The sequence below is a fragment of the Amborella trichopoda genome, chromosome 6, assembly GCF_054954075.1.
Source record: "Amborella trichopoda isolate Santa Cruz 75 chromosome 6, AtrichopodaSantaCruz75HAP2 v2.0, whole genome shotgun sequence".
Taxonomy (NCBI): Eukaryota; Viridiplantae; Streptophyta; class Magnoliopsida; order Amborellales; family Amborellaceae; genus Amborella; species Amborella trichopoda.
The window spans coordinates 48,741,028-48,757,778 of record NC_142341.1 but is presented as its reverse complement, the minus strand read 5'-3'; the positions used below and the strand labels follow the sequence as shown (position 1 = coordinate 48,757,778).

The window sequence follows — 16,751 nt, the reverse complement described above, 5'->3', positions numbered from 1 at the left end:
CCAAAAATTGGATTATCTTTTTTTAGATGTTACTTTTTTGGGCACTTATAGAGTGCTTATGATTCGGTATGGAAGTTGGTTTTCAAGTTTACCTATTGAGTAATTTTATAGAAAGCACTTCACCTTTTTTCTTCAAGGGAAAATATATATATATATATATATATATATATATAAAAGGTTGAAATTACTTACAATATCACTAAAAGGATCAAAACATTACAAATATATAGTGTTACTTTTAGATTTCTATATTAATAGAAAATGTCATCAAAAATTTTGAAAAATTCCTAAATTACTCCATATTGGGAAGTCTGAATAATGTCTAAATAATTTAGGTTACTTTGATAATTTTAATTAGGGGTAAATTACTAAAATACCCTATGTTGTTATGGTTTCCAAACACTGAGATTGATATAAATTTATATATACCTCTTTTTTGGCGGTTTGAATATTTTTTAACCTTTTTGATGATATTGTAATGGATTTCAACATTTTTTCTTTTTTTTTTTTTTTTTTTTTTGACACTTTTCCTTTTTTCTAATTGGTCACTAGATAAGGAGGTTACAACCCCAAACTTAGGTCCTAAATCCAACGGTGGCATGATATTGAGGACATTGGAAAAGGTACAGTGAAATTTCAGGCCAAGACCTATGCGGTGTGATCTTACTTGTTTTTGGGGTGATTTTCATATGCAGTTGATGTGGTGTGATCTTACATGCTTCTGGGGTGATTTTCGCATGATTTTTATGTGATATTTCTACGTGATTCTTTACCTTGCTATCAACGTTATCTTGAAAATAAGATTACCATTGCATTATCTACTTTGAAATTTTTGGTATTTGAAGAGAACTTCTCTCGCTAATAAGTGTGACTAATTTTCTATTTTGATATGATTGATACGGTGGCACTTTGTGCGACTAATTTTCTATTTTGATATGATTGATAATGTGGCACTTTTAGGTATTGGAGTATTGTGATAAATTTGGTACTGTGGCATTTTCAGGCATGTAGGCCGAATTTCTTAGACCGAATTCAAAATAACAATAACTAATAAAAAAAAAAAAGCTCTAATGTTGCTCATGTGCATTGTAAGACTTGCTCTAATGTTGCACATGTACATTGTAAGACTTGTGGACAAAATTTGAGCATGCATGCAATTTGTACATACTTTATTAAAATTGTAAGATTGACTAGTAGAAACAAAAATATAAAACAAATAAACATCATTGATAAATATATGTTATGTATCTTATATTTTTTTACTTGTAAATATTTGTCGATCTTCTATCTGAAGTAATAATATTGTATACATGGCTTAACTTTCTACCTCCCACCCTCCCTTCAATCAAAGTATCAATGCTGGAAATCTTTGGGATGGCACCTAGATAGTGTGGGTCACATTGATACAAATTGATCCCACAGGTTGGACCACCTCCTTTTGTGTCAAAACATCATCTTACACGATACTCTTAAATGTGTTGAGTTCTTATAAAGCCTCTCATTAAAATTCCAATTGCTAGCAGTAATCTACTACTTGCAGCTTCTCACTTATACCATACTTTTCCCAAGTTTTTTTAGAATTAGAAAAATACCAGTTTCATATATTTAAACTTTCTAATTTTTTATTTCTTGAGCAATTTAGTGATTTTAACATTTAAAATATAATTAATATTTTCAACTTATTTCTCTTTAAAGATGGTCAGACCGGTTCAATTGCGGTTTAGACCAAACTGGAATACTTGCCTGATCAACCTCGAGTCACGGGTCGTGTCCTAATAGCTGCTCATCCCCCTAACAACTATCATGAATATGATACAATAACCAACATTTAACGACACTGCTCACGAACTCCTTTCTTTGAAATGGTTATCAAATTGGAAACCCTTCCGAGAGTAACAAAAATAATGTGGTTATTCATAAACTCAACTTAGTTCTCCATGTGCTTGCGATAACTTTCTTGGGAGAAGGATCATTTGGGCCCCTGTCTCTCTGCCCGGATGTGAAATACAGCCACCCATTCCAGAACCCAACCAGAGTAGTTTTAACACGAAACGGCATCCTTCCGATTGTTGACCATTCCTGCATGCACAAATTCATTACCCACTTAATCTCGCAATTAGCAAGAATCTCTCTCACTCTCTGCAGTTAAAGAACCTGTGAAAATAACAGGAAGCACATTATCGCAGTTCCTGTAGATTTTCTAGACTGTAAAGGCCTTCACAAGTGTTTTATTTTGCAAAACTTCTGTGTTTAATTCCTTTTTTGAGTACCAATTTTACATTTATTCTGGGTTTCAATACACATAAGTGGAAGGACATTTAACAAAGAAATATACAAGTTACTATTGTAACTGTCCAATATTTAGCATAGCAGACTGGCTTTGCCCTTAACTGTCGAGTTTGCAAATCAGAAAATGAAATTTGTGGCTAGAAAAGAAAGAGGAGACTCTACGATATTATTTTCCAAATAAAATATTTCTCAACAGTGGGTTCCATAATTTGGTTTGCTATGTTCAGCTTTACAAGAATTGGTAAAGGAGGGTAATAAAGAAAATCGGTAATAGATATTACAACAGAAATGGGAAGGAGCTACTCTTTTGATTCTCAGATATTCCAAAAAGAGAGAGCGCAAATTGATTCAAAACTGGAAAAATGTCGTAAATAGGTTTTCAACAAATCATTGAGCTTTGGGCATGTCAGTCGTATCGGCATGTGACATAGGCTGTATCCATACATCTTCTCTATTTATATAAAGCAGGTAGGCACAACTACTGAGCAGAGGTGTAAAGCAGGCAGGCACAACTCTTAAAATGGGAGTGCAGTTATAACAGATATAGCCTGAAATATCATATATATACTAAGAAAGAATAATTAATAAACAGTACTATATGTATTTCTTTCTGTTTTTGTTTTTCTTTCCACCTCACTATAGATATAGACACAACTTCTCTGGCGCAAAGTTGAAGTATAGCCAGCAAGGTTGAGTCAGATGCGCTCCATGTTTTGTTGCAAGCAAGATGTGAACATGTTCTCATTGATGCACACAATGAACTCTCCTTAGCAACTAAATCTGATAAACTTGGACTACTTGTTCTATGAGGACCTTTAGAGGGTTGATGGTGAAGGAATCATCTCAATTCGAAAATGGAAGGAACAACCGGATACGATGATTGTGAGAATATTGGAGATTAGTGTCCCAAGTCCCCAGCATAGCAAAAAGATAATGAATGATGCCAATTGATGGATATCCAACATGACCTAGCATACGGATCGTAATCCAGATTTGAAAAACCTTAACAGTCAAAAACAAGTCCCACAACTACATACACAATTTTTGTTGACAAGTATAGCCATCAAGCTTGAGTCAGATCCGCATTTTATTTGGTTACGAGCAAGATGTGACCATGTTCACATTGGTCCACACAGTGAAAAAACAGTGTCCATTAGCAACTAAATCTGATATAGTTTGACTACTTGTTTCCTGTGAGAGGTGGTTCGTGGAGAAGGAATCATCCCCAGTTCGATAATTAAAAGTATACCTGGATACAATGATGGTGAGGATGATGGGGATTAGAGTCCTTAGTCACCAACATAGCAACATGATAATGAATCACACCAATTGACTGATATACAACATGACCTAGTACACGGATCATAATGTAGATTTGAAAAATCATAGAAACAGTGTACCTGAGCCAGCCTTAGTGATTTTACGTACACTAAATTGGATCTGTATGGTCCGGGCCTGGGATATGGGCCCATTGTCTTTCTGTAAGAATGAGCATGAAAAAGTACCAAAACGAAGGAAAAAGACAAGAAAAGGAGCAGCAATATGAGTTAAACAAGTTGTTGCAAGGAGTACTGCATATTTTGTGAATTCGTTGTATGTAATATATTGTTCATTGAGACTCGAGGTATTGTCTTCTTCCTGTCGTAATATGATAGTGTACAACTATGTTTTTAAATTTCGATCCAATTTAATACACAAAAGTATGAAATGGAACTTTTCCTAAGAAAGTTATTAGACCTGACGGTGCATCATGAATTGTCCTCTTCCTGTCGTAATATGCTAGTGTACAACTATGTTTTTAAATTTCGATCCAATGTAATACACAAAAGTATGAAATGGAACTTTTCCTAAGAAAAGTTATTAGACTTGACGGTGCATCATGAATTGTCCTCTTCCTGTCGTAATATGATAGTGTACAACTATGTTTTTAAATTTCGATCCAATTTAATACACAAAAGTATGAAATGGAACTTTTCCTAAGAAAGTTATTAGACTTACGGTGCATCGTGAATGTTATTTATTTTTTGGTATAGAGATATGATTGGTAATGGATACACCCGTAGCCACAGAGAATTATGAGTTCTTTTAATAAAATGAATTAGTCTATAAAGTCAAAAGGCAAAAGTAATTGTAAACAATAGCTCAGAATGCACGGTAAGACTCGGCTGAGAGTCTCCTGGTTCACCTGGAAAGCACTCTCAAAGAGGGAAAAGTACTTCGTGAGTCGGTCGACACTCACCTATTCTTGTGCAGTCTCCCTCCAAAACATATCTCAAAGATGTATTTTCGATCCAAAATTTTACGGTTCAATAATATCCACCATGATAATCATCTAAATTTGGAATTTTTCTTTTTCAAAAAATATAAATATTGTTTTTTGAATTCCTTTTTCCGCCGTCCATTTAACTTCTAGTGGATATAACATTTTTTAACATACATCTTGGAGAGGGACGTTTGATAGACAAGGGACCGCATGGCGATAGGTGAGTCGGCTGACACACCAAAACTGTCTCTCTCAAATAATAGCTTAGCAGGAAAAGCAAAGCCCTGGTTTGATAGTGCTTTGCTCAAAAGCTGCAAATACACTATCATATTACAATAACTTTTACATAATGCTACATCTGATTCATTTCTTATAAATCACTACTACTCTTTTTTCCCCCCTATAATTAACACTCAAGTATGCCTTTTTTTTTCACAAAACTAATCATCATATATTTCATACATTTTCTATATTTCATTTTAGGTTTTTAAATTGTTCTTAAGTTTACTAATGGAACAAATTTGAAAAGTTGCTAAGTTGAACTGGGTTTGCCAGGGTCCAAAATCTTTCCCTAAAGATATTTTCTACATTGATTTATAGGAAATACTGAACGACGAAACAACACATCAGTTCAAACTGAGAGTCTCGTATTATGTAAGCACTAACCCAAAACAAGATAGTCTAGATGAGCACATGTATCAATAATAATACATATGCATGATGATATTATGAAAGTGCAGCAGCTAATTTCCAGCAAAGAAAACATGAGCATGCTTTGGTATCTCCTTCCGAAAACATATACTTGAAGAGAAAAGGTAGGTACCATTCTATTTAAATTGAACCGGAATATTTCTCCAACAAGAACCATCTTTTTTGTCACTGGATTCTTTTCTGTTGTGCCACCAACAATAATGATAGAGTTGTTCACCACAACCCATGCAAATTCTATATGAGAATCAGGCTTGGGCATTGAAGGTAATTGCTTCCACTCCTTCCCATCATCCAGCATGTAGACATCCCCATATACTACCTGTCATAAGCATGTAACATGACAATCATCAGTTGACAATGCAACAAAATAAAGGAAAAGCACAGGTATCATCAGTTCTTGACTTCTTGTAAACAGTTGTGCACTTTCACTTCCCTCTTAGTTAAACTAATATTTTTTTTCTTTTGATATGTCAAACTCCCTAGAATAAACCGTTTGCCCAAAAAGCCCCTTTGTTGACTAAGATCCTACAAGGGGAATATCCCAATACTTTTATATTTTTCTGCCAACAGTTCTTGTACTTTTCTAATTCATTAGGTTGCAAGGTTCCTACATTAGCTAAACAAGCTTTTCTCCCAAATAGGGCACATAAGTAATACTATAACATGAAGTACTCGCATGTTATGAAAATTCAGGAGTGTTCAAAAATAAGAGGTGAATATAGCAGCTTGCCCAGGGTATACATACAACAGGATCCAACAAGAAGTGTACACCTAGAATGTAGGATTGCAGGCAAATAATCAAAATATTACGAAATTTTTAGACAAATTCTGTGTTGATTTGAAAGTGTAGATATCAGGTGAAAAAAGACATGATATGATTATGTAATAAAAGCAGATACCTCATTCCTGCGGGAGCACTTGAAAATAGGTGATCCTGGTTTAGCCATAAAATCACCCTCTTGACCACCAATAACGAGAAGATGATCATTGACAACTATGCATGCCCTGATAGTGTAGCAAAGTTCTAAGTCAGTACTAGTGCATCTACATATGTTTCAAACAATGAAAACCAAAAGGTCGATGACCCTCAATAGCAACAATCAGCATGTGAGTCACTCGACCTCGGAAGATCAAACTTCCAGTCAACATATGCCACAAATATGCATAAGGTTTCACATATACTCTATAAAAGTTTTACATAAACCCATGCAATTGAGGAGGCATTGTCAAGAATCAAGAGCATCAAGGAAATGTTGGGTCTGCAGATCAATATCTATCTCTATGATGGTTGACAACGTAAAACACAAGCACAGAGTTCGGGAGCAAGCACACAAATACTAAATGTCATGAAAGTTCAAAGAAAATAAAATACAGAGACACAAAAACCGAGTTTAAAAAGTAGAGACAAGACATTGAAAATACCATAGAGAAATTTATAGGAACTTCAATATAAAATCTCATTCAAATTGACCATGCTTAATGCTTGTATGGTAATAGTTATTCTATAGAGGCTATGGGAGTTCTTTGTTATTATCAATATAACAATAACAATAACAACAACAACAACAACAAAAATCCCATCAGATTCCAAAAAAAAGAAAAAAAAAAGAATCCCATCACCTCCATGCATGTTTAGAGTTTCGATGAAGCTGGGAATGGGAACAGATTAGCAGGTCCCAATGGATAAGTGTTCAGCATGAATCCAGAAAATGTAAAGAGCCATTGTCTTCAGAAGATTGCACAAGTCCATAAGATTTATGAGATAAGCATGCCCTGGCTAGAGGCATGATCCTCATTCAGCTGAAAACCATCATACTAACAGCAGAAAACCTGCTCTTTGTTATCAATCGCAGTTCCTAAATAAATGAATAAACAAATAAAAAGATGCCATTTGGACAGTAACGTAATAAATTCATATCCTCCGGGAATTTCAACTTAGGGATCATATTTATTAAAAAGGAATTAGAAAAAATATGTCACTAGGTACCAGCAAAAAGGCAAAAGGAACTCAAAGAAGCAAATTTTTCCTTCCGGTGAGTAACCATGTAGGTCTGTAACATTGATGTTGTGTTTCCAGAAAGTAAACTTGAAAGGGATATCAATGCAGTTCTAAAAATTAGGACATCTGTTGAGGGAGTGGGATATCAATGAAGTTCCAAAGATTAGAACCGCCACAACCACCCTCTACTTGCCAATAACTGCCAGTAATTGGCCTCCATAAGCACATGCAAAGGGTCAAAGCCAGTGAGTTCCTAAAACAATTTTAAATGACTTTATTCTCAAGTAAGCCATTAATGACTTTATTCTCAAGTAATTGGCCTCCATAAGCACATGCAAAGGGTCAAGCCATTAATGACTATATTCTCAAGTAAGCTCGTGCAATAACTACAGATTACTCCCTCATGTTTTCAGAGAGAAGTGAAAGGACCACATCTTAACATGTTCGGAGAGAAGTAAGAGCAAATGGACTAGCAAGAGATGGAACCCTATCAAACTCCCTAAGAATGTCCTGAATATTCATGTGTAGATCCCTTTTGTGCAATTTTTTGGACCATCTCATGCAGCTTCTTTGAACACTTTTCGTGCAAGTGTCGATTTGGGCCATTTCGTGCAGACAATTTCAAGTTTCACGCAGTCAATGTAATTTACAGTTGACAATAAAAAGAGAGAAGAAAAAGAACCAAAGCTTACTCAGCTTGTAGACACACCTACTTACCCAAAAAAAAAAAAAAGCTTGTAGACACACCATGCATAAATTACGTAAGAGAAAGGGTACCTACATCGAACATTTAGAACTGCTTATAACTGGATGCTCAACCACTGTTTACATCCTCACACCAAGAACAAACAAGTAGCAGAGAGAAAGGAAAAAGAAAAAAGCAGGGGAAGGGAGGGTGGTTTACCTAGAATGTCTATAAATGTACGCACCTTTCTAGTACAAGTTTTAATAAAAAGACAAACATGCCTACATAATACACAGAAATATGTACAAACCACCAAACAAGTATCGGGATTGCAAGCAAACCTGTGAGGTCCACCACGAGGAATTGGGATTTCTGGTCGCCAATCATTCTCCAAAGCTTTGCCATCCTTTACAGCAATGCTCCAATGTTCCAATGCAGGTTCATGTCTATCCTCCTTGCTTCCACCCATAGCGTGGAGCCTGCCTCTCCATAGCTGGGTTGCTGGGGCATATCTGTAAGCTAATACATCAATAACTTTTACACTTCTGATGAACGCATGATTATTTCGGTACAATTAAGGAAAACAAACATTTAGGAAGGAGTGTATACAAAGAATCATTAATTACCACACAAGTATCATGAATCTAACTAGTTTAACAACAATAACCACATGCAATGTCAAGTAGATGTAAACAAGAAAAGCTGATAACAAAGAATTGTTTTGCTAGTTCCTGGTCAAAAAGAAAAGAAAAATAAGCATTTGATAGCCACACTAGCAAAATCCAGACCTCGTAATCAGTCATGCATAATCATGTTTCCTATGAAGTTTCAATTGTATGGCATAAGACACATATGTTGCGTCAACCATCACCAAGAAGTGTTGACAAATAGTGAATTGAGAAGTGTTGACAAATACTAATTTTGCGAAAGTATTTTCACATGAAAGAACTCCCCCATGTGATCAGATGTGGGATGTTTTTCACACCAACTAACTGCCAATTGGTGTGAAAAATGCGCTAGGACCAATTGGTGTGAAAAAACTGGCGCACCTAATCATATGGAAGAATTCTTTCATGTGAAAATACTTTCATAAAAATATTTTCACGCATACCAAATATGTCCTTTTATGAAAATATTTTCACATGAAAGAATTCTTCCATGTGATTAGGTGTGCGACTTTTTTCACACCAATTGGTCCTAGCGCATTTTTTCACACCAACTGACTGGCAATTGGTGTGAAAAAACTCGCGCACCTAATCTTATGTAAGTGAAATACTTTCATAAACGTATTTTCACGCATACCAAACATGTCCTAACAAGACATTGTTCTTGAGAAAAGATTCCCAAGCGAAACTTTCCCCTTGCAGATGACAAAAATCATAATAAAACCCAATCAAACTAGAGCGACTAGGCAGCCAGGTGGACAGATTTTTCATTCGCTGTAGGCAATCATGTTTCATTCCAAAATTCTGTCCTGAAAAAGTGCCAATGTGATTCTGCTATTTGCAGCTACTTACATGTAGTTATTCTCCTATTGAACTGCATCATAAACTCTGATCCATATGAACGTTAATATATTCTACCAATCTAGGCAGCCCAAGAAGGCTCACAGCTATCAGGCAATGCAATTTTGTAACACTGATGACTATGGGCTTGACAGGGTTAGTTAACAAAGAGATCCCCTGCCATGCATACTCACATTCATCAGAATATGCACATGTTCACATAGCAACACACAACAAAAAGTTACCAATTATGCGTGCAACAACCAAAGAGTTCCAAATGGTTCTGCCTCTGTTACACTGTTAAGTAAGCAACACAGACTGTATTTATGATTCCAAAGGTACAGAACATAGGACTAATTACATAAGGATGCACATGCACGAGGTTAGTTTAGGACCTTTAGACATCAATTAAGCTACAAGAAGCCATAACAATAGAAGTGGCGCCTGAGAACAATCATAAGAAGATTTCACACAACATATTTACCTATAGTTCTGGATAACTATTGCTAAACAATTCAGAATGCGGTTAAAGAGGCAATATTTCCATTTCCAACAGATGCAAGCATCAATCTAAAGTTCTAAACTCACTGAACAAGATAAAGAACATTCTAGAAAAAAATACCCATGAGATTCTAAATTAACACAGGAAAACAAAATTGCATTGCATTAGAAGCTAGAAAATCTTCATAGCAAGTTAACCATGTAAGCTGAACGCTGTATATACCTAGGAACAGGTAAAGGGGGCAATTGACTCCATTTTTTAGTCTTGGCGTCCAGTACAAAGCTTTTAGCAGTAGGTCCTCTACATTGTGGGCCGTATTGACCTGTCACCACATAGATATATCTTCCATCTGTTGCCATTCCTAAATGTGAATGCGCCATTTCCTTCGGCATGTCAAACTTTCCTCCCCAGGTATTTTCAGTAAAGTTATACACATCAACATGAGAATGTACCTGCAAAAGTCTAATAGTGTGTCACTATATAAAACTGCTAAGATTATGTCTTATATCTCATAGAGATTGCTTCCTTCAACACGGCCAATAGATGCGTGCATATATAGCAACAGAAAAACTACTGCCATTCATAATGGTCCAACAACCAATCAGAGTCGGATCACCAATAATCATCAGAGAGCCACAAAAAGATGTTTTAAGCAACTAGCTTAAAGAAAAAAAGTTAAGGGACAAAACCTATCACAAAAGGTAAAAGATCCCAGCAACATTGTGTGGTGTACCTTTGAAAAACATTTCTTGAAAACCCCCCTATTTTATCGTCAGGAACGAGTCCATTAAAACGAGTGAATTTTTTCCATCTTTGTTTTAAATGCAATTTCATTTCATTTATTTTTTTTGTTTTTAAATGCAATTTCATTTCATTTATTTTTACAGTGGTATGTGAATTTCTTCTTTTTCTTTCTGATAGTATAGGGAAACTCTCATGTAACTGGTTCTAATATAGAGAAGGGCTGGTTGAGGTGGAAGATTACCTCCGTACTAAAACGGTGCTTTCCAGGTGGTTTATGAGGGAGGCATAAGCATAAAGGCAATTTCGATCCCAAAGGCCAGAAATTCCTCCTTAGATTGCAAGAGAAGGAATTGGAAGTTAGGAATACGGTTACAATTTATTTCAGAATGATCTTTCATGCTGCTAGGTTTTAGTGTCCAGATTGGAGGTGACTTATTTTAACAGTAGAGACACCCACCCATCATATATGCTATCAATATTTCTTTTTTCAGTTGTTAAATGTTTCATGACATATTCACTTTACAAAATTAAAAATATTGCTAACTTCAAACCAAATAAAATAAAACAACAAAAAAAAAAGAAATTGGAAATGGTTGTTGGGAGACACAACTAGCCCATGCAGCCAAAGTTAAGGTGGGGCTAACACTTTCTAGAAAACTATCATTAACTATAGCCAGAATGGTGGAAAGTGGTTCTCCTGTTGAAGAGAAGTATCATTTTTTTGTGGAAGTTAAATAAAAAATGAAAACTAATAACATCACCTCGCCCATCAAAAAAACAAATAAACCAAAGTCCATCATTCTGCAAAAGAAAGTTCACCCTGACCTAGAAAGCCTGGAAAGATATCATCTTGACATTACTCTAGCTTTAACACCTTCATCAGGGTGAGGACTAACCAAGGCGATAGGGTTCATCTGTAGAGGGATCTATGGGTAGAAGATCCATTTGCAGTTGGCATTTCCAAGGACATTCACTGTAGCCAATGTCCCCAACACCTTCATCAGGGCGAGGACAAACCAAGGTGATAGGGTTCATCTGTGGAGGGATCTATGGGTAGACGACCCATTTGCAGTCGGCATTTCCAAGGCTATTCACTGTAGCCAATGTCCCCGACCCCTCAGTGGATGAATCCTTTGGGCTAATTGCTTGCCACCCAGTATGGATGCTGGCTTTTAGAAGGACCTAAGAGCGCAGAAGTGTGAATACTTCGCCTCCCTAATAAACCTGCTTCACTCCACCTACCTTCTAAGTTAAGTGGTAGATGAATTAATCTGGACTCCTGCCCCCTCTGGTGTCTTCTCAGTTCGAAACTTCTACCAAGTGCTCCATAACACTGTGCCCTCTACCACATTCTGCAAATCTTGACTCCCTAATACATATACACCGTTAAAAGTCCAGGCCTTTTGCTGGATTGTCTTGCATAATTAAGTGCTACTGCATGATCAGCTACAATGCAGGGGCATTCCTTAAACTAGTCGATGTGTATGCAGAGGAGATGGAGAAACCAGGGTACATTTGTCCCTCGACAGCCCTTTCTCAGTCTCAATATGGGACAAATTGGTAAGAACTTCAAAAAAGAAAAATATGGACCAACTTGGTATGCAGATTCAGTTGGTATGCACGCTGGGTCTTCCGCCAAACAATCCAACTGATGTTCGAGGATTAGTTTAACCTCACCCTCTGCAAGTGGCCTCTTTCTTTGGAGGGCCCAATACTAGCAAAATCTTGTGAGTAATCTGGTTGGAATGAAACCAAAGAATTTTATGAAGGAAGAGAGACTATAATCCAAATGATGGAATATCATATTTTATCCAGGTCATATTTTGGGCCCAGCAACACAAGCTATCCCAACAATGGCCTAGGACTGATTTGATGCTCCTCTGGTCACATGCGCGCTCCAATTCAGGGAGCCCAGAGCTTCAAGGTCTGGCCTCTGGCTCCCACCACCTGTGGGGGTCAGCAAAATAAACTTCCATGGCTGCACCCTGGGCAGCCTGGGCGCAGAGGGTGTTGGGGAAGTTTTACAAATAGCCAATTGTAAACTATCTTCTCTTGCCCATTGGTACAGCCAACTCCACTGAGGCTGAGGTTGAAGCTTTCCTTCAAAATACAAAGTTGTTCTGAACCGAAATGAGTAGTTCTCTATTGTCGAAGGGGACTCGTAGAAATCTATTTGTTTGGCTTCCAGGGTGTCTCCCTTCCCGTGGCATTGAGAGTGCTTTTTCAACCAAATATTTTATATCACTGGTTCATTGATGATCACTTTCCAACATTTATGGACAGAATCCAACTCCATTGCTGACTCCCTGGCCAAGGAGAGTGCTGTTTCCCCCAATTATGTATCTACAACAATATAACAGGGGTTGCTGTTTTTGTGGAACCAAGGACGTTGCCCCATATTGCTCTTGGAGATTTTAAATGTTTATTCTTTGCTCTCTTTGGACAATATGCCCCATTTAACGATGGGGCGACATTGTAATCATCTATTAATCATTAATAGAGTTTCCTTTACTCAAAATAGAAAAAAAAGTCCATCACAGTCATCATAATTGAAACAGCAAACATAGCATCAACATGTGCAGGTCAGAAGGATGTACTCAAAATGCATTACATCAAATTCCATATTAATTTCGAATCAATGAAATGTTACTCACATAAGTCCATATTAATTGATTATCAGCGAAATGTTTACATAATTCCATGTTAATTGGGTATCACTGAAATGCTTCATAATTCCTTGTTAATTAGGTGTCAATGAAATGTTACTCACATAATCAATGGTACCATATCCTGCAAGCACATAGAGAAGGTTCCCAATCTGAATGGCTGCTCCATCAAGACGTGGGACAGGTGCCTGCACCATCTCCTCCCATTCCAATAGGGGCACCGATAGATCTTCAGGGGTCGAATTTTTCTTTTCTCTCGCTATGGGTGCTTTATTGTTATTAAAATTCTTGGTCTATCAACAACAAAAGTAACAAAAAAAAATCAAGAAAGGCGTAAGTATCAAGCAATGAAGAAATTCCCCAACTACAAATCCATGAACCATCAAAATAAATTTATTGCAATGCAGTCACCAAGTATGACAATCGCAATCAGTCAATCACATGTTTTTCAGGCAAAAAAATGAAATCCATAAAGCCGCAAAGAATTCCTTTCATGATAAACTAGGAAGAATAATCACAAGAAATTTGCACATAAGATAGTGCTCTTCTACAGTTTAAACAGGATACCCAGCATTGATGAGTTGATGCGCATTGGACACTGATAGGCATTGATGTGTTGATGCGCATTGGACACTGATAATGAGTAATAGATTGAATATTATGGAGCTTATAAAAAATTATTGGACACTGATAATGAGCAATAGATTGAATATTATGGAGCTTATAAAAAATTTAAATAGAAAAAAGTAACAAATGTCCTCTTTTGTTAACAAAAATAACTTGAATATCAAAGAAATTGTGGAACAAGCCAAGGTATCTCAAAAAAGGAAAGGTAGACAAACCGTGCAAAGCTTTCAGATTTACAAGCATGCGAGGCCATTAAGGCTATGAAATGCGAAAAGTCATTATTTTACCATGTAAGATCCCCAATTGGGAAAGATGAGTTACCACCCAAAACTATAAATAGCTTAAAAACAAAAAGACATCAAGTCATGGAACTTTTAAACAAGCAAAGATCATATACTGAAACAGATAAGTACCCATTACTCTTTGATCTCCAAAGTTTCAACCATCCTCAATTTGCAAAACCCCAAGAAAAATTGAATGAAATGTCTCAAAAAAGGAAGAAGTTAATTAATCAATTTCATTGCGTAAATCAACTAAAAAAAAAAAAAACAAAGTTTGAAATGGATCAAACAAACCTCTATAAGTGGGATAACTTTACTTGAATCTTCACTAGACTCCCAATAAGAAATAATAGAAGGTCGAGAAGAAGAAGAAGAAGCCCACAATATATTAGCAAGAAGACCAGCAACAAGAAGCCCTACGCATGCAGCTGGAATAATGTACTTGAGAACTGGGGCTTTGCCTCCTAATCTCGCCATTAAATACCTCAAAATCAAGCATAGAATCTAAGCAGTTAAGCCACTCTAAATGGATCTATAACCAGGGGAATTATCAGAAATGAGAGAAGCTCTGGAATCTTTTGCTCGAATGACGGCAAAAAGGAACTCTATCTCTCTCTCTCTCTCTCAATTCGAATTTATACAGTGAAGCGTGTGTATATGGGCAACTGGAATTTGATGGAATAAGAGAAGCTGTGGGCGGGCGCGGTTGTTTAAATAAGGGCAAAAAGGTGATATCCGCGTTTTCTCTCTCTAAAAAAGGGGTAAGAATGGTTGTCTCTCTCCTGTACAAAAAAATCCCTTTGGAGAGGACTGCGGAGTTATCAAAATAAGTAAATCCTGATCTCATAACTCATCGAAAATTGCAAGCCATTTGAATAGCTGTACTTTCATCATCTCGATTTAGCTTTTGAATAGCTGTACTTTCATCATCTCGATTTAGCTTTATGATTGCGAAAAATAAAGAGCATTTTCTTATAAATTCGAAAAAATTATGTACATATCTATTTTATTTAATAACGAAAATATTTTAAATTTATCGATATTACACCTATATCTGTTTTTTCAACTTCATAATATTTTTTTTAAAAAAAAGACAAAATTGCCAATTTTTCAGTGTTTCAAAGACCGAAATTATCATGTTTTCAATTAAAAACTGAAAACCCAATTTCAATTTCCAGTAAATTACTGGAAATTAACTATCAAAAACCAAAAATACCATATTTTCGAGTTTTCAAAAACTAAAAACTCAATATCAACATGTTTTAGACAAACTCATTGTAATGGGTGATTATGATTGGTTAAGTTGGTCTGTGCTAAGGTGGCGTTCGTTACCATTCTGAACACTTCTCACCACTCATATTGCCGTGTGAATGTGAGCTTGAAGATTGATTGGGTTGGAATTTGAGAACTTCTGGATTGTAAGTCAAGACCATAAGATTTCCATGCTTATACAATTGTGAAATATGTCACATAAACCCTAAATCGACTTTTATATACTCAACCGTGAAACCTTAAATCAAAATCTTATACAATCTAAATTCCCATAAATCGACCGACAAATTAATATTTTTCATATACATACCTTCATTACCCATCTAAAATTCATCAAATGCCGTCAAAATCCGTCCAATATAGTCCAAAGCTTTAGAATAGGATCTCTTGTGAGAGAGCTAAGAGATAGAGGGACGGAAATGAAGAGAGAGGAGAGCCCAAAAAATTGCAGAGATGTTAGAGGAAAAGGACAAATGGAGGTAAATGGACGGCCCTACATTTTGGTTTTCCAAACACCGAATTCAGTTTAAATTCAAATTTTGAAAAACCGAAACTAGGCATTTTCATTTTTTTTTTTAAAAAGTGTTTTGGAGATGAAAATATAGATATAAGTGTAATAACATAAATTTATAGGAATTTTTGTAATAACAGTAAATATAATGGATATTTACATAATTTTTTCAATAAATTATCTAGACCGTCTATTTTGCCTCAAAAATAAATGGAACAATTATTCATGCGGGTTGGACTACATTTTTACAATATGCGGTCCAGAGGTAAAAAGCATCCATCTTAAAGATGGATGCAAATAGGTGGTTCATCTAACAGTCTAAATATAATTATTACTTATAGTTTTTTTTAAAAAAAACTCATATTCATAATATACACGTTAAAGATTATATATTCTCTAAAAATTAGGATCAAATAATATTTAAAAAATATATTCATTGCCAAGCCCGCATTTCTTCAATATGTAGGTTGGCCGCATACTAACAACGTCCAAATAAAATGTCCACGGATCCACAATATCTGTACCATTTTTTGAGTTTAAAATTTTATTGTTGAAGTTGGAAATTGATTTTAGAGCCATCGTAGATATTTCTGTCACCAAAAGTATTTTATGGACAAGGATTTGATGTGACGCTTTCTTTTGTTTACATAAAGCTGAGGAAACCTTATCCAAACATAAAGGATGAGGTTTCAAGAT

The 16,751-nt window shown here is 35.8% G+C and overlaps 1 protein-coding gene across 4 annotated transcripts; it reads right to left on the bottom strand.

Moving 5' to 3' along the window:
- Positions 1 to 1,852: 1,852 nt before the first annotated feature.
- On the bottom strand, positions 1,853 to 16,139 carry LOC18441898 (kelch repeat-containing protein At3g27220). 4 transcript variants are annotated; one of them, XM_011627853.3, is made up of 7 exons: positions 15,855 to 16,139; positions 13,469 to 13,657; positions 10,177 to 10,406; positions 8,289 to 8,459; positions 6,163 to 6,268; positions 5,376 to 5,582; positions 1,853 to 2,079 (listed from the first exon to the last, which is right to left on the bottom strand). In XM_011627853.3, the coding sequence occupies exons 1-7, from the start codon at positions 15,876 to 15,878 to the stop codon at positions 1,915 to 1,917; spliced, it is 1,092 nt and encodes a 363-aa protein (XP_011626155.2). In that variant the 5' UTR covers positions 15,879 to 16,139; the 3' UTR covers positions 1,853 to 1,914. The 4 variants fall into 4 exon arrangements, with proteins under 4 accessions (XP_011626155.2, XP_088725085.1, XP_088725084.1 ...); XM_088868959.1 differs by having other exon boundaries at positions 10,177 to 10,416; positions 15,855 to 16,058; XM_088868958.1 differs by lacking the exon at positions 15,855 to 16,139 and adding an exon at positions 14,567 to 14,954 and having other exon boundaries at positions 10,177 to 10,416.
- Between the last annotated feature and the right edge of the window lie 612 nt (positions 16,140 to 16,751).